This window comes from Schistocerca gregaria, chromosome 7 (genome assembly GCF_023897955.1).
Source record: "Schistocerca gregaria isolate iqSchGreg1 chromosome 7, iqSchGreg1.2, whole genome shotgun sequence".
Lineage (NCBI taxonomy): Eukaryota > Metazoa > Arthropoda > Insecta > Orthoptera > Acrididae > Schistocerca > Schistocerca gregaria.
The window spans coordinates 258,427,615-258,451,271 of record NC_064926.1 but is presented as its reverse complement, the minus strand read 5'-3'; the positions used below and the strand labels follow the sequence as shown (position 1 = coordinate 258,451,271).

Below are 23,657 nucleotides of genomic sequence, written 5' to 3'. Positions count from 1 at the left end.
CTTTGGGAGCAACACCCCGCCCCCCTCCCCAACCATCGGGGACATCCATCCCCACTTCTCAGCCAGAAAAGCATACATCTTCTTCAGCTCCCTCGCTAGGAAGGGGTCCCTTGGGTCACTCCTTTCCCAGGTTCCTACCAGTGGCAAAGTGGACACTCTCAGTGGCAAAAGCACCCACAGGTAGCTGGTCATAGGACTTCATGGTCTTCCTCAGTCCCTGAGACTGAATCAGTGAAGCCCTCCCAGCCAGAAAAACCTAAGGAGCAGCAAGAGAAACCAAAACAAGAAAAAGACCTCCAAGAACCAAGACATTGCAGTGGCACCCGCACCCTCACTACCTACAAGCAGTGCATCTGAGGATGAAGTGGAGATTCTGGCGTCCACTGAGGACCTAGATCTTGCTGGGCCCTCAGACACAATGGATGGTGATCGCATAGGTCCTCAGTCTGTGGCAGCAGGTGACCTTGAGGTGTAAACTGCCTCATTGACTGTTCCATGCCTTCCCAGCCTCACGATCATGTCATCCTCTAGTGGAACAGTGGTGGTTTTTTCCACCGCCTGGCTGAGCTATGGCAACTGTTAAGCTTTACACCTTCTTTCTGCATTGCTCTCTAGGAAACCTGGTTCCCGGCAATGTGGACCCCTGCCCTTCACGGCTACAGGTGATATTACAAGAACCGTAGCGAATGTAATAGCGTGTCAGCTGGAGTTTCCATTTATGCCCTGAACTCGGTATGTAGTCAACCTGTTCCCCTTCAAACTCCTCATGAAGCTTTGGCTGTCATGATATGGACGATGCAGGAAATAACTGTCTGCAGTGTATATCTCCCTCCACATGATGCGGTACCCCTGAACATATTGGCTGCACTGATTGATCGACTCCCTAAATCTTTCCTACTTTCGGGAGGTTTTAACTCCCATAGCCCTTTTTGGGGTAGCACGATGCTTACTCGCTGTGGCAGAGATGTTGAAAATTTACTGTCCCAAACATTTCATTGTGGCTCATGGTAGTTATTTGGCCATTGATTTATCACTTTGCATCCCAGGACTTCTCCCATCTGTCCACTGGAGAGCCCACGATGACTTGTGTGGTAGTGACCACTTCCCCATCTTCCTGTCTCTGCCCCATTGTCATGCCCACAGACGCCTACCCAGATGGCCTTTAAACAAGGCAGACTTGGAAGCTTTCAACTCTGCTGTCACCGTTGTATCTCCCCCGCACAGTAACATCAGCGTGATGGTTGAGTGTTTCACCAGGACGATTGTTTCTGCAGCAGAAATTGCAATCCCTTGTTCCTTAGGGTGCCCCCGGTGAAATACAGTACCTTGGTGGTCGCCAGAAGTTGATGAGGCCATTAAAGAGTATAGGCGGGCTCTACAGTGTCATAAGTGGCACCCTTCCCTGGAGCACCTAATGGCTTTTTAAACGGCTCCATGCCCACTTTTGCCAGCTTATAAAAAGATGGAAACAGGAGTGCTGGGAGAGGTACATCTCAACCATTGCAATTACCAAATACTTCGCTGAACACTATGCTCGCACCTCTGCGTCGGAGATTACCCCCCAGCCTTTGTCATCCTCAAACGGCGGATGGAAGGGAAGGTCTTCTCGTTCACTACACGCCACAGTGAACCCTATAATGCCCCATTTACAGAGTGGGAGCTCTTCAGCGCCCTTGCTCATTGCCCCCGACACAACTCCTGGGCCAGATCAGATTCACAGTCAGATGATTAAACATCTCTTGTCTGACTACAAGCGACATCTTCTCATCATCTTCAACCAGATTTGGTGCGATGGCACCTTTCCATCGCAATGGTGGGAGAGCAAAATCATTCCAGTGCTCAAACCCAGCAAAAACCTGCTTGAAGTGAATAACTATCAGCCTCCCCAACATTCTTTGTAAGCTGTTAGAATGTGTGGTAAGTCAGCAGTTGTGTTGGCTCCTGGAGTCACGTGGCCTACTGGCTCCATGCCAGGGCAATTTCCACCAGGGTTTCTCTTCCACTGATAATCTTGTATCCATCGAGTCTGCCATCTGAACAGACATTTCCAGGTGCCAACACCTGGTTTCTGTCTTTTTTTTTTTTATCTACGGAAAGTGTATGACACAACCTGGCAACATCATACCCTTGCCACTTCATATGAGTGGGGTCTCCGGGGCCCACTCCTGATTTTTATGCGAAACTTCCTGTCACTCTGTACTTTCCGTGTCCAAGTGGGTGCTTCCCATAGTTCCCTCCATATCCAGGAGGTGTATTGAGAGTCTCTCTATTTTCAGTGGCTGTTAACTGTCTAGCAGCAGCTGTCGGGCCATCAGTCTCAACTTCTCTGTAAGCAGACGACTTCTGCATTTTGTACTGCTGCTCTAGTACTGGTTTTGCTGAGCGGCATCTACAGGGAACCATCCACGAGGTGCAGTCATGGGCTCTAGCCCACGGCTTCCAGTTTTCAGCTGCGAAGTCGTGTGTCATGCACTTCTGTCGGTGTCGTACCATTTATCCGGAACCAGCACTTTCCCTGTATGACACTCCACCCACTATAGTGGAGACATATCGGTTCTTAGGACTGGTTTTCGATGCTCTATTGACTGGCCTTCCTCGTCTTCATCAACTTAAGCGGAAGTGCTGGCAGCACCTCAATGCCCTCCACTGCCTTAGCAACACCAACTAGGGTGCAGATTGCTCCACACTGCTGCAACTCTACAGAGCCCTTCTTCAATCCCACCTTGACTATGGGAGTGTGGTTTATGGTTCAGTGGCGCCCTCAGCATTGCATTTACTCAACTCAGTGCACCACTGTGGAGTTCAACTAGCGACAGGAGCTGTTAGGATGAGCCTGTTGACCAGAGTACTGGTGGAGGCTGGAGTCCCTCCATTGAAGATCAGGCGTGCACAACTGCTCACCAGTTACATTGCACACATTCATAGCTCTCCTGCGCATCCTCATTACAGTCTCCTTTTCCCAACCATGGCACTTCATCTCCCGCATCGGTGGCCCGAGTCAAGGTTGCATCCGATATCTTCTGTCTGAAGTGGAGTCCTTGCCTTTACCACCTACACATGAGGTCCATTCACGTACACCTACATGGTGTATGCCTATGCCGAAGCTTATGGCCCTAAGGACTCAGTTAACCCCGCGGCTCTCCGGTGTCACTTCCTCTCGATTTTTGACATGTACCGGGGCCATGAAGTGGTTTACACTGCCAGCTTGATAGCTGATGGTCACGTCGGCTTCGTGTATCTTCATGGAGGACATATTGAACAGCACTCCTTGCTAGATTGCTTTAGTGTTTTCACTGCAGACCTGGCGGCCATTTCTCGTACTCTTGAGGGCGTCCAGTCACGCCCTGGCGAGTTTTTTCTTGTCTGTACTGACTCCATGAGCAGCCTAGAAGCTATTGACCAGTGCTACACCCGCCATTCTTAGGTAGCAACCATTCAGGAATCCATCTTTGCCTTGGAATGGTCCAGTTGTTCCGTGGTGTTTGTGTGGACCCCAGGCCCCGTCGGAATCCCAGGAAAAGAACTTGCCAACAGGCTGGCCAAACAGGCTACACAGAAGCAGCTTCTGGAGATCAGCATCCCTGTAACTAACTTGCAATCATTATTACGCTGCAAGTTTTTTCAGCTTTGGGAGGTGGAATGGCATAATCTCAGTACGCACAACAAACTGCGTGCCGTTAAGGAGACTGTGAATGTGTGGAAGTCCTCCATGCGGGCCTCTCGAAGTGACTGTCGTTCTCTGCTGGCTCCACATTGGCCACACTTGGAAGACCCACAGCTACCTCCTGTGCCGTGAAGACCCGCCTCAGTGTTGGTGCAGCATCCGGTTGACAGTGGCCCTTACTGTGGTTCACTATCCTACTTTGACTGCTCTCTGATGAAATCTTTGGATACCGGGCTTGTTGCCACTAATTTTATCACACAACACCTGATCGGCTGATTTAGTTTTACATTGTATTCATGAGGGTAAGTTTTATCATTTGATCTAAGTTTTGTCCCTCCGTGTCCTCCACCCTAGTGCTTTTAGGGTGGAGGTTTTTTTAATTGTGTTGCAGAGTGGCTGGCTTCTCCATTTTATTCTCATGATCAGCCAGCCATGGTAATCTGCTTTCTTGTTTTAATCTCTCCTACCTGTTTCTTGCGTCTATCTGTGGTTTTCTTGTCCTCTTTTGTTCCTTGTATTGTTTGTTGCCCTAATGTCGTTCTTTTCGTTTTCCTTCCTTTTGGTATTGTGCTCTACACCTCATTCGTTTTATCCTTTCCCTTGTATGATTGTTATAACAAGAGTAAGGGACCAATGACCAAGCAATTTGGTCCCTTTATCCCTCTTTTAAATCAACCAACCAACCAACCAGCAATCATTTATATATCTGTCAGAAGAACAGGCATACTGTAGCTATCCTACAGTATCTGGTGTTTCCATTGTTTTTTATATTAAATTAGTTGTCTGAGCATCATGTACGTCACTTCATGGGTTTTCAAACATTAATAAGACTCACCCTGTATACAATTTCTACTTTGAAATGACTTTAATCATTCATTATTACACTGTGACGCTAAAGGTATTGGGGTAGATGTGGCTTGATTGAGAGAGGGATTTTCTCATTGTTCATATCTCCTGTTTGTGAACTCAGCCATAAACAGTACTTTTCAACCTTAAGGTATCTGGCATAAATACTTTTTCCAGACTACCAAGGTGTTTAGATAACCATGGAAATAAAGAATTGCAATACAGCCAAGAAGTACTGGCTTAATGCAATGTCCACTGCATACTTTGTCTTAGTAATTGAAACAGTTGTGAAAAGTGATAGGCTGGAAGTGAACTGCAGGAAGCTAGAATCAGTAAAACCAAAAAACTTGTTGAGGTGGGTTCTGTTTGACAAAATGAAGTTATGTAAAATGTTCCATGTAGAACATTGCTCCTTTCTAGATGCCTAGTTTACTTATTCATTAGTACAAATTTTATAACAAAAACAATTATTGACAAAATTATTTAATTGGATAGATAAAAAAATCTACTCACCAAGCAGTGGTAGAACACACACATAAAAGATGGTTGTAATTGGCAAGCTTGAATGAGAAGGAAAGACTCCTTCTCATCCCGTACATTAAGTCCCCTCTGACCTGTGATTCCGGGTGACATTCCTAGACCTCTCCAGTCCTTTTCCTTCACCCCTTTTACTTCCCCTTCAACCCTTCTGCCTGAACAAATAGCCACTGGCTCTGAATACTTGCCAGTTACAGCCGTCTTTTGTGTGTGTGTTCTGCCACTGCTTGCTGAGTAGATTTCTTATCTACCCAATTAAATAATTTAGTACAAATTTTGTATGACAATAAGAGGTTGTGTGTAAGGTCTCACAAAATATTTTAATGTATCAGTGAAAATAATCTATGTTTGTAAACATAATATAGGCAAATAAAAAGGTCTACTCATCAAGTGGTGGCAGTAGGAAACAAGATGTTACAGAAAAGTCACCCAGAACTCCGGATCTGGGAAAATTATTAGGTGCGTAACAGGTGCCCTTCTCATCCTGTCAAGTACATCTCCCCTGACTGAGGGCTCTGGATGACTTTTTCTTAACACTCTGCTGTTTCTTTTCCTTCATATCTCTTTGTCCCTCAGCACTTAGGTAGAGTAGTGGACTTTCTATTTTTTCATGGCATTTTGCAGGCTCAGCTTAACAGTTGTGTAACAGCAATTACTAAATAGTGTTAAGTCTTTATGCAAATTTGTTGGAATTGTGGTTTAGGTTTTTTCATCTTTTCGCATGTAGTAGGTATTAATTTTATTCAAGAGTTGATTCCCCATATTGAAAAACTGGCTTTATTTTCATTCTTGCCACAGTGTTGTCATTTGTGTTTATTTTGGTTTTGCTATCATAGATAATAAATGATCTGAAGTGACTTGTATGTATGTACAAAACAAATTTTAATGTATTATAATAAAATTGTGCATTTTCTTGAAACTGCAGCTACAAGAGAGGGATGCATGCCTTGAGAGGATGGCTCAAGACATGCAAAACATGCGAGAAGTAGCAAAGAAAATCATTGGTGCAGATGATGTGAATTTGCAGCAGGACTCAGTGAAATCAGTCAGTGCTGAAGCTGATGACAGCTACTTCCAGACATATGCACACTTTGATATTCATCATCAAATGCTCAGTGTAAGTTATATGGAAATAGGAGTTCATATTTTTGTATTGAGACTGTACAATAGATTTCTCAGTCATAATCCATAGAATAAAGTTTTCATTTCCCTTGTTGAGGTAACTGGAAAAATTCTGGGTTTCCACCAAAAATGCCCCACCACACTTGTCCCTGCCTCATCCATGCAGTTTCCACTTTTAATCATATTTCACGTTAACACTGTCATTATCTGGTTTATCTGAGTCAGTAGATGTTGGACAATTTTAACAACATTCAGATTAAAGCTATTATTTTGTTAACAGGTTAATTATGTTTCTATAAATAAGTTTATATCAACACCAGAATTATTCAGATTGTGATATAATCGTGAGTGGTTTCAGCATTACCACATCATTCTTTTTAACACATTATCTGTAGAGTCATATCTCATTTCGTTTGCCATTATAGCTGCAACTAGACCTTGAGACATCAATCTCCGTTATTGGTTCCAAGTAACCATCTGCCTTCTGTCACCTGCTTGAATAGATCTTAACTAAGCTAAAATCTGTCCTTTATTAAACAGGACAGTCGGCCAACAGTTTCAAGACAATTGCTGATGATGAAGCCGGAAATTGACGCGTCTGTGGTGACTGTAAATATTTATAGATATTGACTTTCAGCTATAATCACTATCTTCCTGCATTTCATAAAGTTTTAAGTTTGTGTTGATTACCTATGTATCTTTTTTTTTTAATTGGGTTTGTAATGGCTTCTTCATTGATCATGAGAAATTTTTTCAGCTGTCTGTTGATGGGCAAATGGTTGTCACGTGTGCCCAAGAAATAACTTTCACAGTTAAATGATCTGTACTGATATTCACCATTGTTCCTGGCCTCTTGTGAGAAACTGCTTTCATTCATTTCATCTTCTGGAAAGGTTAATGTAATTTGCAGCACCACAGTGGTAATAAAGTTTGAGAGTGATAATAAATTTTTCTCTCTTTCTTTCAATTTGTTTTTCTCCTGGTCTGATAATTGTTGATGACAGTTTGTGCATTCAGATGAGCAAATTTGTATGGAGCCATCATATTCACTGTCACTCATCTCAGTTTTATTCTTAGTTAAAGATCTTGACAGTTTCATAAGTGGACAAACCTCAGCCTATCACACTAACAAGACACATGGTGTTAAGCATATTCTTGGTTCATCTAGGAATGCAATCAGCAACTAAGACAACAGGCTAAAAATTAACTTCTAAAATTTTTAGTGCTGGAATGCCCCTCTTCAACTACTTTGGTCCTTCCCCCCCCCCCCCCCCCCCCCAAAAGTCGCTCCCAGCCATAAAAATCACTTATTGTACTTTTTTTCACAAAACATCAGGTGCTACTGCCTGTTCCCACAGCAGTGTCAGTTTGCTCCCTATTTCTGCATGATACATATCAGCACAAGTTAGTAGTCTTTGTGATAATGTACTACCTAAACCAACATACGGAAATTTGCACCAGATCGAGACTCAAATCTGAATTTCCCACTTACCATGAGTGATTGCCTTATCACTTAGGCTGTCCGAGCATGCTCCTCAGACCTACCCACACTTCCATATGACACAGAGTTATCTATTTCTTTTCACAGATTAATGTTGATATAGAATAATTACATTGAAGTTTAATTCACCTGTACTATTTTAAATCTCGGTGCCAACTTGTTCCAGTGAGTTAAAAAAAGGAACCCCCTGGAAGATACTGGGGTGTTGTTCCAGCTGAAATTAAGTTCTGGCTAAGACCATCAAGACTGCTGAGGGAAATAGTACCCAGTCCACAGTTTCCATTTGTTTGGAAATTTCAGTACAGCTTAACAGCACATAAACATTATTCTCTTGGTGCAAAGTGTTCTAATAAACATTTTTAGAATCTAAGTAACATAGGCTTGTTGTGAAGTACACGTTTAAAACTTGCTAATTGTAGAATAAAGTCCTAAGCAGATGTTTGTTGGATGCATTATTAGAGAGAGGCTGGTACACCTTAGTGAGAGGATTGGTAGTGGAGAAAAAAGGGTAATGGAGGAGAGGGAAGGTGTGTGTGTGTGTGTGTGTGTGTGTGTGTGTGTGTGTGTTTACTTGAAAAAGGTAAACTACACATTATTACAGCATGTCAAGTAACTTATATTGAATGCTGCAATACACTTCAACATGACAGATCTATGACCCTTATTTTTCAATATACTAACCATTTCTTTGTAAACAGCAGTTGGAATGTTCTACCAATCATTTAGTTTGTAAGCGGCATAAATTAACTCTACTAACAGAGCTATTAGAGAACTGCTAAGTGAATGTCCTCAACTTTGAAAAAGCTATGATTGCTGCAAATGCATTCCTTGATTGCCTGGACATTGTTGCCTGTTATTTATGTCAATATTGGTGGTATTCTTTCCTGATCAGCATCACCTGTGTCTGCGAAGCCTCATTCATATTGTTGGCATCATTTCACTGCGACTTGACTTGACATTGCATTTGGCCTGTCTTGAATCTGTGTGCTGTTTAGACATTTTCTCTGAGACTCATGTTGTCCCTCTTACTTCAGCTTTATTTCCATTTACTGCACAATTTCACTCCTACACTGTGATGCATCTATTATCTGTATTGCAGCAGAACTGTTTCTGGAGCAAACACAGAATAAGTACTATCTTCAGACAATGTGCCACTTCTGTTGCACAGTGGTCTTATCATGGGAAGATGTGTATCTTACTTTTTGATGTCCCCTCATATCTGTGTGTGTGTGTGTGTGTGTGTGTGTGTGTGTGTGTGTGTGTGTGTGTGTGTGTGTGTGTGTGAGAGAGAGAGAGAGAGAGAGAGAGAGAGAGAGTGAGTTAATAGTAGCCAGGAAGGTATACTAGGCGGGGAAAAAGGTTTAACTTATATTATATGTTGTTGTTGTTGTGGTCTTCAGTCCTGAGACTGGTTTGATGCAGCTCTCCATGCTACCCTATCCTGTGCAAGCTTCTTCATCTCCCAGTACTTACTGCAACCTACATCCTTCTGAATCTGCTTAGTGTATTCATCTCTTGATCTCCCTCTACGATTTTTACCCTTCACGCTGCCATCCAGTACTAAATTGGTGATCCCTTGATGCCTCAGAACATGTCCTACCAACCGATCCCTTCTTCTATAGTCAAGTTATGCCACAAACTCCTCTTCTCCCCAATTCTGTTCAATACTTCCTCATTAGTTATGTGATCTACCCATCTAATCTTCAGCATTTTTCTGTAGCACATTTTGAAAGCTTCTATTCTCTTCTTGTCCAAACTATTTATCGTCCATGTTTCACTTCCATACATGGCTACACTCCATACAAATACTTTCAGAAACGACTTCTTGACACTTAAATCTACACTCCTGGAAATTGAAATAAGAACACCGTGAATTCATTATCCCAGGAAGGGGAAACTTTATTGACACATTCCTGGGGTCAGATACATCACATGATCACACTGACAGAACCACAGGCACATAGACACAGGCAACAGAGCATGCACAATGTCGGCACTAGTACAGTGTATATCCACCTTTCGCAGCAATGCAGGCTGCTATTCTCCCATGGAGACGATCGTAGAGATGCTGGATGTAGTCCTGTGGAACGGCTTGCCATGCCATTTCCACCTGGCGCCTCAGTAGGACCAGCGTTCGTGCTGGACGTGCAGACCGCGTGAGACGACGCTTCATCCAGTCCCAAACATGCTCAATGAGGGACAGATCCGGAGATCTTGCTGGCCAGGGTAGTTGACTTACACCTTCTAGAGCACGTTGGGTGGCACGGGATACATGCGGAAGTGCATTGTCCTGTTGGAACAGCAAGTTCCCTTGCCGGTCTAGGAATGGTAGAACGATGGGTTCGATGACGGTTTGGATGTACCGTGCTCCCCTTGACGATCACCAGAGGTGTACGGCCAGTGTAGGAGATCGCTCCCCACACCATGATGCCGGGTGTTGGCCCTGTGTGCCTCGGTCGTATGCAGTCCTGATTGTGGCTCTCACCTGCATGGCGCCAAACATGCATACGACCATCATTGGCACCAAGGCAGAAGCGACTCTCATCGCTGAAGACGACACGTCTCCATTCGTCCCTCCATTCACGACTGTCGTGACACCACTGGAGGCGGGCTGCACGATGTTGGTGCGTGAGCGGAAGACGGCCTAACGGTGTGCGGGACCGTAGCCCAGCTTCATGGAGACGGTTGCGAATGGTCCTCGCCGATACCGCAGGAACAACAGTGAGCTCCGTATGCCACGGCAAACTGGCTGACACTGACGGCGGCGGTGCACAAATGCTGCGCAGCTAGCGCCATTCGACGGCCAACACCGCGGTTCTTGGTGTGTCCGCTGTGCCGTGCGTGTGATCATTGCTTGTACAGCCCTCTCACAGTGTCCGGAGCAAGTATGGTGGGTCTGACGCACCGGTGTCAATGTGTTCTTTTTTCCATTTCCAGGAGTGTATATTCGATATTAACAAATTTCTCTTCTTCAGAAACTCATTCCTTGCCATTGCCAGTCTACATTTTATATCCTCTCTACTTCGACCATCATCAGTTATTTTGCTCTCCAAATAGCAAAACCCCTTTACTGCTTTTAGTGTCTCATTTCCTAATCTAATTCCCTCAGCATCACCCGTCTTAATTCGACTACATTCCATTATCCTCGTTTTGCTTTTGTTGTTGTTCATCTTATATCCTCCTTTCAAGACACTGTCCATTCTGTTCAACTGCTCTTCCAAGTCCTTTGCTGTCTCTGACATAATTACAATGTCATCGGCGAACCTCAAAGTTTTGATTTCTTTTCCATGGATTTTTAATACCTATGGCTATATGTAGAACATCATTAAAACTCCTTTTCCCTGCAATCACCAACACTGGTCTTGTATTATGTTATGGACCTTATTGGGACATCATAAAAGCAACCCATCTGGTTTCACGTTTTATCTAGACGTTAATGAATTTTGTAAATTTTGAATGTATCTTGCTGCTGATGCTTTGCAGTTTAAGAATATGTTCAGCTATCCAGATTTAGGTTCTGTGTGGTTTTTCTAACATGTTGTGAGGGTTTCTTCTCATATCGTAGCTCATGCTGCATTGCTGATGTCAGTTAGTTAATTATTCATTCACAGATCATTTACACAATATTTACATGTTTTTGTAATGTAAAGGAATATACTATTTAAAAGTAAACCATTTCATATGTACAGCCATATTATTACAGAAGGATTATTATTACAGAAGGATTAACTGAGAAAAACATTTCTATGTTATGTTCAGTGCTTTTTTTGTATATTCATATTTATAAACAAGTTAACTAATCATTCCCAGAAAAATACTGGGACACACTATTTACTCATGTCGCTTCACTGCACTTGGCAAGTACATGTTTGTGCACAACCTCCCCCCCCCCCCCCCCCCCCCCACACACACACACACACCCTCTCTCTATAGGGTGACATCAGGACAATGAGAATACTGCTTTATGTTCTTTGTGTTTTCCCATGTGTTTTCTTGAAAAACTGAGTTGTCATCTTTCCATATCTGCCATCACAGATTTTTAGCATAAAACACTCTATATTTTGGCTGCATATTATTTTCTGTTCATTTATCTTAATTTTTTACCTTACTAAGTGTTCCAAATAATCCTCTAGCGTGTAATGTGTTCAATTTAAAATACGGAAGTATCAAGAAGAACATGGACTATGGGAGAGGAGTGAAAAGAGAGATCAGGAAGGAGAAGATAAGGATGGATATCCAGTTCCCATACAAATCTAACAGTTGCGAAGCATTGACGGATTCTCTAGTATGGTATAAACTTGCTTTAACCCTCGCATTACCAAGCGGGGTATTCTGACTACCCCAGGTTGATTTATTTTTCCCTATAGTAATGTTATCTGAAGGGCCACGTGCCTATGGTTTCATGACTTCGTATTAAAATGATTGACGTTGAATTCACACTGATGACTGTCTAATTTTTTTGGCTTTCTCATTGTTATTCAAGTTATTTATTGGTGGAGTTGTGAGACTACCCCAGTTGGTATGAAATGTTTTATTTTCTTATTTGTAGAAAAAGAAGATTTTGAGAAATATGTCTGTCATTCATCTTTTTTGTTGAGTTTTGCCATAAATCCAATGTTTGTTATTGTTGCTGGTTACTATTGTTGAGTTGAATTTGACGTTCACTGTTGGTCTGACATTACACGAGTCAATATTTCATCTGAAAGTAAGGATATACAAAGGACTTTCTAGTGAAGAGATCGTTGAAATTCTGATGTCAGTGACGATGAAAACGAATGGGACATTGATAATGAACTGAATGACTGTATGGAACCTCGTAACAAAGACCATATCATAGCATCAGATGAAGCTGATGATGAAATATCAGAAGACACTACACATTCATGTGAAGAAGAAGAAGAAGATACTGGAGATTTATTTGTTTCTAGAAGTGGACTACAATTTCCTAGTGAACCATTAAAAGGCGGAAGGCGTCAACGTCACAACATTTTGAACGTAACACCTGGCCCAGTGAATGATGGAAAAACAATCAAAACAATAACGGAGTTATTTTTATTATATATCTCACCAGAAATTGTGAGCATTATTGTAAAAGAAGTGAACAGGGAAGTAAAACGAGTAATTTCTATGTGGAATGCAGCTCATTCTTCGAACAAAACGACATGGAGAGATATAAATGCAACTGAAGTATACGCTGTATTAGCAATTCCAATAGGAGCTGGTTGATCTCATGGACATCGCACAAGTGCTTTCGATCTGTGAGGAGGTAATGTTGCCTTTTGGCAACCATTCGTTTCTGCTGCCATGTCAAGAAACCGATTTTTGTCTGTACTGAAATATTGCGATTTGACAACAGAGATACAAGAGCACAGAGAATTGAAGAAACCAAGGACAAGCTACAAGCCATCAGGCTAGTGTTCGACAAATTTCAATCTAACTTGTGCAAGAACTTCTATCCTTATGAATACATGACTATTGATGAACGATTAGCGAAGTACCAAGGAATCTGCCCTTTTAGGGTTTATATGAAGAACAAGCCTGGCAAGTATGGCATTAAAATTTGGGTTTGTGCTGATGTGAAGACATCTTACTTATTACGGATCCAAATTTACAAAGGAATGGTAGACAATACTTGAGAAATGAATCAAGGACAGAGAGTTGTTTTTGATCTGATGGAACCATTTCTGAATAACGGTCATGGTGTAGCAACTGATAATTTTTTCACCATTTTTCCATTTGCTGCTGAACTACTGAAACGAAACACGATATTGGTTGGTACCTTGCATTCCAATAAAAAAGAGATTCCGAAGAAATTCTTGCCAAACAGAAAGAGTTAAGTTCACTTCTCAATGTTTTGTTTCACAAATGACTTGACCCTAGTTTCCTATGTTCCAAAGAAGGGAAAGGAAGTAATGCTACTCTCTACTCAGCATAATGAGAGACAAGTGAGTGGTGAAGAAAGTGAACACAAACCCGAAATCATACTGCACTACAACAAAACTAAAGATGCTGTAGATAATGGGGACAAAAGGACAAGAGAAAACAGTTGTGTTAGTGGAATGAGGCGGTGGCCACTAATAATCTTCATGGAAATGGTAGATATTGCAGCACTGAATGCATATATTCTACAAATGCAAAGATTTCCTGAATGGCAGAAGAATAACCAAAAAAATTTCGAAAGTTTGTCTGCCTGAAAATGTACTGTTGTCCCAAGCATATTGAAACAAGCAGTGTATTTCTATCGCTGCTCGTTTAGTTTTTATTGCCGTTTCAAATATACCAGTCATTTTTGAAACACCCTGTATATTATACAGTAAACTTTCCTGAGCTGTGGACTCCTAATACTGCCAACCTAACAGTAACTTTACTGTATATGGTGGCTGTGTTGTTCATAATTACCATATCGAGTGAGGTGTTGGGTTGAGCTAAAAATTAAGTATTCTTCAGAAGGGGTGGAAAGTTGGCAACAATAAACAAGAGCTGTATAATGCCCCTTTTGAATAACTTAGAAACTACTCTCAAACCGTCTTGCGAAAGAAGTATTTTTTACTTGGGAATGGTTGGCATGTTAATTTGTTCTTTTCTTGAAAAGAGAAAAGTTATTAAGTTTGCTGTGCAGGGAAACGTTGACAAGTGGTATATGATGCACGGTTTCCATGGAATATGTTGTGATTTCCTCAATGGTGGTTGAGCTTGGAACTTAAAGCAAAGCCTAAACAATCCAAACATAAGCATAATTGCCAATCTTGGTGCTATCTGTAGCGTTGGTCAGGGTGAGATCTGACACAACAGGTAAAATCTAACTCAACATTCTGCTCTGTATCGTGTCCAGCAGCATGACATTTCATTATGCTGCCATGTATCTACATACATTTAACATCATGAAGATGTTTATGGAACATAATTGTAATTGGATCTGGTATCAGACGTAATCAGTCTACATCACCTGTAGCCAACTGCTATCCTGTAGTTCACATATGTTTCTTAAAAATTTGTTTTAAACATGCAGTGTTTTATGGATTGAAGTTAGATATACAGGGTGCACCTGAAAAGTTCAGTGAATGTCCCTATGTAGTAAAAACTGCACTGGTTAGGATGAGGCACCTATGCATATGCCTATGGATTGAGAGACATGTCACCAAGTGCTCCCTATCATGCAAATCACCAAAATCAAGCAGTGTTGCACACTATGACCAAACTAATGGAGTCAGTGTGAGAACTCAGGTCAACGCAAAATGGAGCAACATGTTGTTATGAAGTTTTGATTCAACTCATGGGAAATCAAAACACAGACTGATCGAATGTTAGTACAAGTGTATGGTGTTGAAGCAGTGAGAGAGAAAAAAAAAAAGTGTGTTTGAGTGACTTAAATGCTTTAGAGATGGAAAGGAACATGTAGAGGATGAGGTGCATTGGGGTTCACCATCAACAGTTCAGACAACATGCAATGAGTGCTGTGGATGCTTATGGGTGACCCTTGACTGTCTGTGAAAATAATAGCAGAAAAGTTGAAGATAAGCCCTATTGTTCGTGAGCACTTGAAAAATTGGAAGATTTTTGCCCATTTTGTACTGCACATGCTGATGAGTGAGCAATAGCAAACTTGGATGGAAATGTGTGGAGTGTTCATTGACGTGTCTGACTAGAATGTGCAGTTTTAGGAAACCATCGTGGATTTCTACTCGAGGATCAAACTATCCCTGCGGAAATTTATGAGGGAGCTTTGAAACAGCTGCTGCAACACATCTGACTTGTTCAGTCCTAACTATACTTGAGTAGAGAGTGGAATTTCCTCCATGACAGAGCCCGTCAGCACCCTGCGATTCATGTGCTCAACTTTATCGCTCAACATAAGGTGACTGTACTTCAACACCCTCCTTAATATCTATATTTGGCACTAGCAGGCTTCTTTATGTTTTCCCACCTTAAATTAGCACTGAAAGGTTTATGATTCACAGATGTTGCAGATATACATCAACACATGAATGCTGTGCTTATAGCGATTCCACAAAAAGCGTTTACTGACAGTTTCCAACAGCCTCACAACTGATGTCAGAAATGTGTTGTAACTAATGGTTATTATTTTGGAGGCCAGTGATGGTTTCCATTTTTTTCTGAGACCATTAACTGAGCTCTTTGAATGCACCTTGTACTACTTGTCTACAGTTTCATATCATATACGTATATGTAACATACGTCAAAGTCTTGTAATCATTTTCAGACGTCTGCTAAATTTTTTATGTATACATTAAAACTTTCAAATGTATCTATGAAGTAAAAAATCAGAAACAAAAATTCAGCAGAATGAATTGAAACAAAGTATAATTCTGTATTTTTTCATCGAAATGTGTAATGTACCAATATGATCATGAAATGCAACCCTTAGGTACATGCTTGAAAGGTAGTTTCCCACCATCTAAATTTTTCTACAGTTTGCAACCCATTTTAAAGTCCTCTAAAAAGTGTTCAACAGGGATTTCACAGTAGCCGGTTGAAAAATGTTAAAGAGGATTGTACATGTGGGAGGGACATGGAGATGTAGGAAGCTTTTGGAAGATTATGTACCATATTTACCTGAGTATAAGACGACTCTGAATAGTAGATGACCCCCCATTTTGAAGAGTCTTCTTGAGGAAAATGTATTTTTAGCATATTCTCTCTTATGAAAATTACAAACTTTTGTCGATATGAGACACCTGCCTATAAAGTTACCATTACACCTATTCCAAAGTTATTCCATTTATTGGTTGTCTACATTTTGACAATACAAGAAGAAATAAAATAAACAAAAAGAAATTGTTTATATTAATTTTTAACTTCAGTGCTTCTTTCTTTTAGTCTGTTGTCTGTGGTACCACTTACATCTTCATTGTCACAAATATTTGGCTGCTTCTTCCAAATGTGATGTTGTGATTAAAATATTGACGTGAGAATGTTACAATGTCTTTTATTACAAAATTATACTGTCTGCCCTCTGCTCCCACATTGGCTGTGCAGAACCAGCAGCTGACACAGCCCCTTTCGTTTGTGTCATATCTCACGATGAACGTCAACGGAATTGCTGCACAGAACACAGAAGTATGCCACTGGCCCCAGTCTAGACTTTTTGCATCTTCTGCAGAAATGTATGCTGCTGTTGGGTATTTGACCAAAAGTCAATTCGAGTCAGAGTACAAATGGGTTCAGACAAACTGCAATTTAAACGTGGTATTGGTAGCAACACAAAATTTGCTATCCCTTGCCACTGCCCTCCCCACACTCATTACGTAGTTCTCAGCTAACCTCATGTCATTGTTCCCTCTCCAAGCTTTCCATAATGCTGTGCTTCAGCAACAGTGAAACACAGATGGCTGTCTCTTCTGTGGTGTGGGTGATATGTAACAGTAGCAAGTAATACATAAACAAAAGATTGCAATCAAAAATCTGTCAAATCCTTGAACTTTTGCTTGCCCCACGATCTAGTGCTGTCTGTTGTTGCTATCTCCACAATGGATATTTCTCCAATAACAATTGCAATTAGTTTACAGTGATTTGTTTTGTTTGTTAGACATTTAATTCTGGATTAATTTTCTTTCATGTTTCATTGGAAGTCACCATCTTATTCTAAGGCTGATTAACATTTTCCCCTGGTCTTCTGAAACATGAACAACCAAATGTTCATTTGCAATGCACGTCATCAATCATTAGTTTCTCGTAGCCAAATAAAATACTGACTAGGGTCCAAAATCATGTAACGATTTTTGAAGAACAAGATTTTCACCTTTGAATGTTACCTTTAGTTAAAAGGTAGCATAATTGTATCTATGTGGTGTCCATGCACATATGAGAACTTCTATTGCAAACCTATTCAAATGCAATAGATGTTCATGAGTTGATAGGATTAAATCTATTTCCTACACTTTCACAAAATTGTCCATTTTTTATGCAAAACATTAGACTGATGTTGTGCCTAGTTCTTAATTTCTCATGCATCCATCCATTGCACTAGCACCAAGAGTCAAATGTCACATAATTTATAGAATAAGATTTATACTGTATCGAGCACTTCTGCGCTTTGGGAAACCTTGAGCCCATTCAAACGAACGTATTGTATGCTAATCTCTAACCTTCGGAACTCTTCAAAATAAATTTATCTGAAACCTTGATAGCAAAAACTTTAGCTGTAAATGTAAGATGAAAACACTGTAAAAATGTTTACCTTGGCAGCAATAGTTTAATCTGCAAATATAAGACTACCCCTTATTTTTTGAATGACGAATTGGGAAAAAAAACCTCGTCTTATAATAGGGTAAATGCAGAAGTGGTAATACAGTTACTAAAAGTAATACACAGTCCAGCGACATTAACATCACCACCGCCTATGTTAGACATAAATGTGCAATAACCAGAGATGGCAGGTGGCAGCACTAGCAGTAGAGGGTTTATGAAGCAAGTCACGGGATGTGCACAACTGTACAGTTGTTGGCTTAATGCGGAAGCAGAGTGATTAACCTGATGTCCTTAAGGGCAGAGAATATAATTTAGAATGCCAGCATCAAGATCTTACATACCATTTTAAAGTTAAGTTTCCCACCAATTTAAAAATACGGTTTTGAGAAAAACATGTTTGAAGGTTGAGGTCTGTTTTTGCAGTATAGTAAATGTACTTCTAGTCAGCAATCCCAGACCATACAGCAATCCTTGCATATATAAAAGAAGGTCCTCCTCCATCTTCTTTGTGTGCATGATGATCCTCTGGGTCTATTTGCAAACTTCTGTTACCTACTGCTATGTTTGCTTTGTATGTGTTTTGTCCGCTGTTGTGCAGAAGGTGTGACAGGCTGGTTTGATCTCGGGTTCAAGCACTTTCATAATTTCCACTGTTGAAATTATATGCTGCCTCATTGGCTACAATGTCAACCTTTTTTCCCCACTGTGAGTGGTGTTAAGAGTCACCGACTAGAAAGCAAGCATTAAAGCTTTCGTTGGCATTTCGAGTGTAACCTTCCAGGCATTGTTCTAGTTAGTCTTGTGATAATTTGTTGAACTGAAAAGATTGACGGTTTCATTGGTAGCTGATGTATCCATTGAGTGTGCTGGGACACACATTCAGTGCGTCAGGACACTTTTTCACAGATCGCCTGATAACTGTATAATGCAGTTTCTGGTGAACTTGGGATGAACACTACAGTACAGTAGACATCTCAGAGAGAGGAAATAAGATCGATATTTTGCTGTTTCAAACAGGAGGTGACATCCTGATAAATTGAAAGTTAAACTACACTAAGTTTCAGTTCTGGACACATCCGTGTGTGATTGGATGCTAACTTCAGTGACACTAACAGCATTTACATACAATCAGAATTTCTTTGGGGTTTGTGAAAGATCATTGGACAGTATTCTCCTCTGGTACTCATTAAAGGCTTCACACATTGTTCTCTTGACTGCCAAGTTAGTTTCATCAAGTATCTCTCGATCTATAGCTGTATATTATTATGCAGTTGTCTCTGTTTCCTTGGAAGTTCCTGTCCAATGTCTTTATACCATTTATGGTCCCTCCCATTTGATTCCAGTGTATGTTCAACTATTCCTTTAAACTTGATCTATAGTTTGTCTACATGTTCCGGTCCTGTGCTAAAAGTTTCAAGTTCCTCATTGAGATATGAACTACTGTTTTTTTTTTTTTTTTTTTTTTTTTTTTTTTTTTTTTTTTTTTTTTTGCCTAGTATACATAATTCTAATTGTTTTAGTTGCCTTTTGTACTTAGGTGATAAGAATTGCCACCATTGCCTCATGGTCACTGATATAAGTTTCAGTGTCTGCTTCCCCCAAGTGCTTAGACATACCTGTCGACAATAGATCTAGTACATTTCGGTCGTGAGCGGGGTTCCAAACTTCCTGTTCTAGGTAGTTAGGCATTTAGTAATGTTTCATAAAATGTTGTGTTACATGCACAACTAACAAAACCATAATTTTCCCAATTGATTGTTGGCTGATTAGAGTATCAACAATGATCACAGTATGACTGGAGAAGTTTGGTCCAAGAGGAACTGAAGTTTTCTCTAAAATTTTCAGTTACATGAGTAGGAGAGTCTGGTGGTCGATAGAAGGATCCTATTAAAATTTTATATCACCAGCTGATACTGAGTCTTGCCCAAGCAATCTAGCATGCAGCTTCCAATTTTGATCTCAGTGGATTTGAGTTTCTTTCCTAGTGTGACAAATACGCCACCTCAATTTCCTGTTAGTCTATCCTTTTAATAGACACTTAAATTTCCCCAGAAGCCTCACTGCTGTCAATTTCAGATTTTGACCAGCTTTTGAACATAGTATTATGTGAACTTTTGTGCTTTTCAGGAGCTCTTCAAACTCTGACGTCTGGTTGCGAGTACTTTGACAGTTAACTAATAGGATATTAATATTATTGCTTGTGGGGAGCACTCCCTCGTATCTTACGCTATTTTTTGGTCTCGTACAGCAGTTGTTATCTGGACTGGATGGAAAGTTGCCTAATATAAAAAAAAAAAATACCTTGTGCACACCCCACACAGAATCTGCTACCTTAGAAGCAGCCTCTGATGTGTACTGCACACCTGACCCATTTAGTGGGACCCTGCAGTTTTCAACCTTATTGTGCAAGTCCAGGAAGTCACAGATAAACCACGATCAGGAGGGAGGAGGAGATGAGTGTTTAACGTACCGTCGACAATGAGGTCATTAGAGACGGAGCGCAAGCTTAGGTGAGGGAAGGATGGGGAAGGAAATCGGCCGTGCCCTTTCAAAGGAACCATCCCGGCATTTGCCTGAAGCGATTTAGGGAAATCATGGAAAACCTAAATCAGGATGGGATTGAATCGTCGTCCTCACGACTGCGAGTCCAGTGTACTAACCACTGATCCACCTCGCTCGGTGCCACGATCAATTCTGGGGACAATGCTGCAAATTGTGAGCTTCATTGAAACTCTGTGCACAATCCTGGCCGTACCAACCTTCTCTAGCAGTTACTGAAATGATCCAAGGATAACCTTGGAGCTCAGTTGACAGGTATTGTCTGTTCCAATGTGTGCCACAATCTGCAGCTGGTGGCACCCTGTTCACTCAGTGTCTGCCAGAATAGCCTCTTCAACATCTTAAATGAGGCCCTTAGCCACACACACTGAGTGCTGAGTGCACCTGGTGCTCCTTCCTGTCTCATGCTGTCATTTCACTAAGAGGTACCATTATTTGTAATATGTTTGAACTTCCAATGATTAATAGACCCCTGTACCCTTTTGCATTTGTCTCCTCTGGAAGCAGGGCAAAGCAGGTTTTCCAGCTGGTGAAGTGAGTACCACTGGTTCAGTTTCAGTGAAAGACAGAATCTCAAACCTATTGGTTAGGAGGTCACCTTGCATCTTCTCTGTTCCCTGCATGCACTGTACAAGACAACTAGACTTACCACTGAAATGACTTTTGGAGTCAAATGGATGAGCAGTGGCAGATCCCGTACTTCCTGCAGAGGAGACAATATTTACAGGAGAGAACAGTACTTGAGATACCTTTGATAACTCTGAAACACAACTTTCAGATGTTTCTCAGCACATTGATTCACAGCAGCTACGAATTGTTTGACAGTAGTCAAGGCAATTTCCAGCTGATTATGAATGTCACCTGTCACGTCCCGAGTTTGAGAACAGCATTTGCATTGTGGCTGGTAAAATGTTATAAAGAACAGTAAACAAATAACTTGAAACTAAACTTACCAATTATCTTTTAATCTGTTGAGCTAAAAAGACAAAGGCATGCTGGAAAGTAGTGTCTCAAAATTTTTAATGTGTGAACTCATAAAGCTTTTTAAGTGAAATAAATGTTGTTAACAGTCTACACCTTTATTCTGTATGTTTACAAATCTATTTCTCAACATAGTTACCCTGATGATGAACACAATTTTTTTTTTTCCCCTATGAGAGACCACATTGTTGGTACAGTCACTGTAGAATGTTTCTCTTTGTTGTTGGATTGTTGGATCCATCACCTCACCTCTGCTTGCACCATTTCATCACTACCAAAGTGAAGTCATGAAAGGCATTCTTTAAGTTTTGGAAACAGATGAAACTTGGATAAGACCAACTCAGGACTGTATGGAAGATGAACAGTGACAGTGTACCTAAGGTGTCGGATTATTGCAGACCTCACAGTGCTTGTGTGTGGTCTTGTATTGTCATGCTGAAGGAGAGGATTCGACTTGTGTGGATGAACTGTTCGATTTTGAAACTTGATATCAGCACACCATTTATTAGGTGCTGACATGATTTGAATTTGTCATAATATTTAATTTTATTTTTGATTCTGTACATACATTGTGTCAGAAGAAGAAAGATCTCTGTTCAAGAATTTGAATGAAATGTTAATTTGGAGAAAAATATTACATATAAAGATGTGCTTCATTTTAAATGGTTTCTGAGATAACCAGTTCTAAACATTTATCATTGTTATGAAATGGTATAATTTTTGTTGTCCACTTAAATGTGTTATCTTTTTTAATTTCATCCAAGTTGCATATGGACAGAGCTAAGCATCAGCCACTTCTTGTGCTTCTTCTTGCATTCACTTTTGCATGGATGCCACTGTGATAAACTTTTCCTTGCATTATTGCAGCTAGGTATTTCTCATCTCCCTTGAGTGCATTTTGTCTTTAGATACCTTTATTTCAGTTGAAGCTATTTTCATACTATTTTCTGTTACTTTTTGACTCTGGCACGACATTTATTTCTACCGTATTGTACTTCACTTCTATCAGGCAGTTAATTTGTATCAACCTACTTTCCATATATTGCTGGAGTGTCATGAGCGTTCTCCTTGTTGCCCATAGAATTGCAGTTTCTTCTACTTACATGGTAGTGTGAGTTTTTCAGTTTCCTCACACAGCTCCACCTTTCATTGAAATTTGTATTCTTGCCCTTCTTTCTTAGATGCTAGGATCTTCCTCAGAATTTTTCACTCCTTTGACTGTGTAACACACATTTTCTGTTCAGTGGGATACATTCAGTTACATAGACTTTTTAGTTTTAGCAGTGAATTAAAGTGCCTGAGATCAATATTTTTGTTGTACGCATTGAACGTAATTGGTATGCTGTCTGCATTGTTTATGATTTCCTTAATGACAGCAGAATTGTTTTCCTGCAGTACAATACTTGTTGTGTCTGTTTTTATTATCCATTCCCCCACATTTTCACATTTCTGGACTTTCTTAATTTTTCCATACTTGATCTGTAATATTGATGTTTTGTGTGTATCGGTAATTCTGTATTTTCACAAGATTTTTGTAATCCTGTCTTTATAGAATTTTTTAAAGCATTTCAGTTAGAATCTTCACTATTTGTATGTCATCTGCTGCTACTAGCCATCATCTGTAAATGCCAGTCAGTCAGTTTTTGATTTGCTCTACCTGTTCATTTATAAAATCATGTGACAGGCTGCCCATGTATTTCACATGTGGCTTTTTGTTAACTATTATTATTTATGCCTCAGGCTACAAATTTACTGGAGTTCACAATAAATTTTCGTTGTGTGGATTCGTAATAAGTTTTGGATAGTTCTGAATAAATTTTGAACAAATTTGAAGTTAGTATCATTGCAGTTTTAAACACTAAGGTGAACATATATCGCTTGTCTTAGTGTGTATGTGCAGTTCTTTTTTATGGAAGCAGTTTCTATCATGTGACTTTGTTGTTAATCTCAACACACCTTTTTTCTGTGCACTTCTGTCTTTATTTAACATCATAAACAGCAATCTAACAGTGTTAGGTATGACAGTCTTAGGGCTCAGATAAGTGTTCTTTCACAACAGTGCCATTAATTATGGACAGTGCAGCTGAAGCATTGCTTTGCATAATCATAGAATGTTGATGGATTCCACCGTGCTTGAGATATATTACATTTTTGTGTGGTGTAACCAATGTGAACTTGTTATTCAGTCTAAAGTGCAAATAGTTTGTGTTGTCCTGTCATTTGTTCCTCTAAAACAAT

At 40.5% G+C, this 23,657-nt stretch overlaps 1 protein-coding gene across 3 annotated transcripts in view; it reads left to right on the top strand.

Moving 5' to 3' along the window:
* Positions 1–23,657, top strand: part of LOC126282525 (protein arginine N-methyltransferase 1) — a 96,399-nt gene that overhangs the window by 68,316 nt on the left and 4,426 nt on the right. For all 3 annotated transcript variants that reach the window (XM_049982192.1, XM_049982194.1, XM_049982193.1), the window contains one exon: positions 5,973–6,164. In XM_049982192.1, the coding sequence (XP_049838149.1) occupies positions 5,973–6,164 (192 nt within the window). The remainder of the gene's footprint in view (positions 1–5,972; positions 6,165–23,657) is intronic.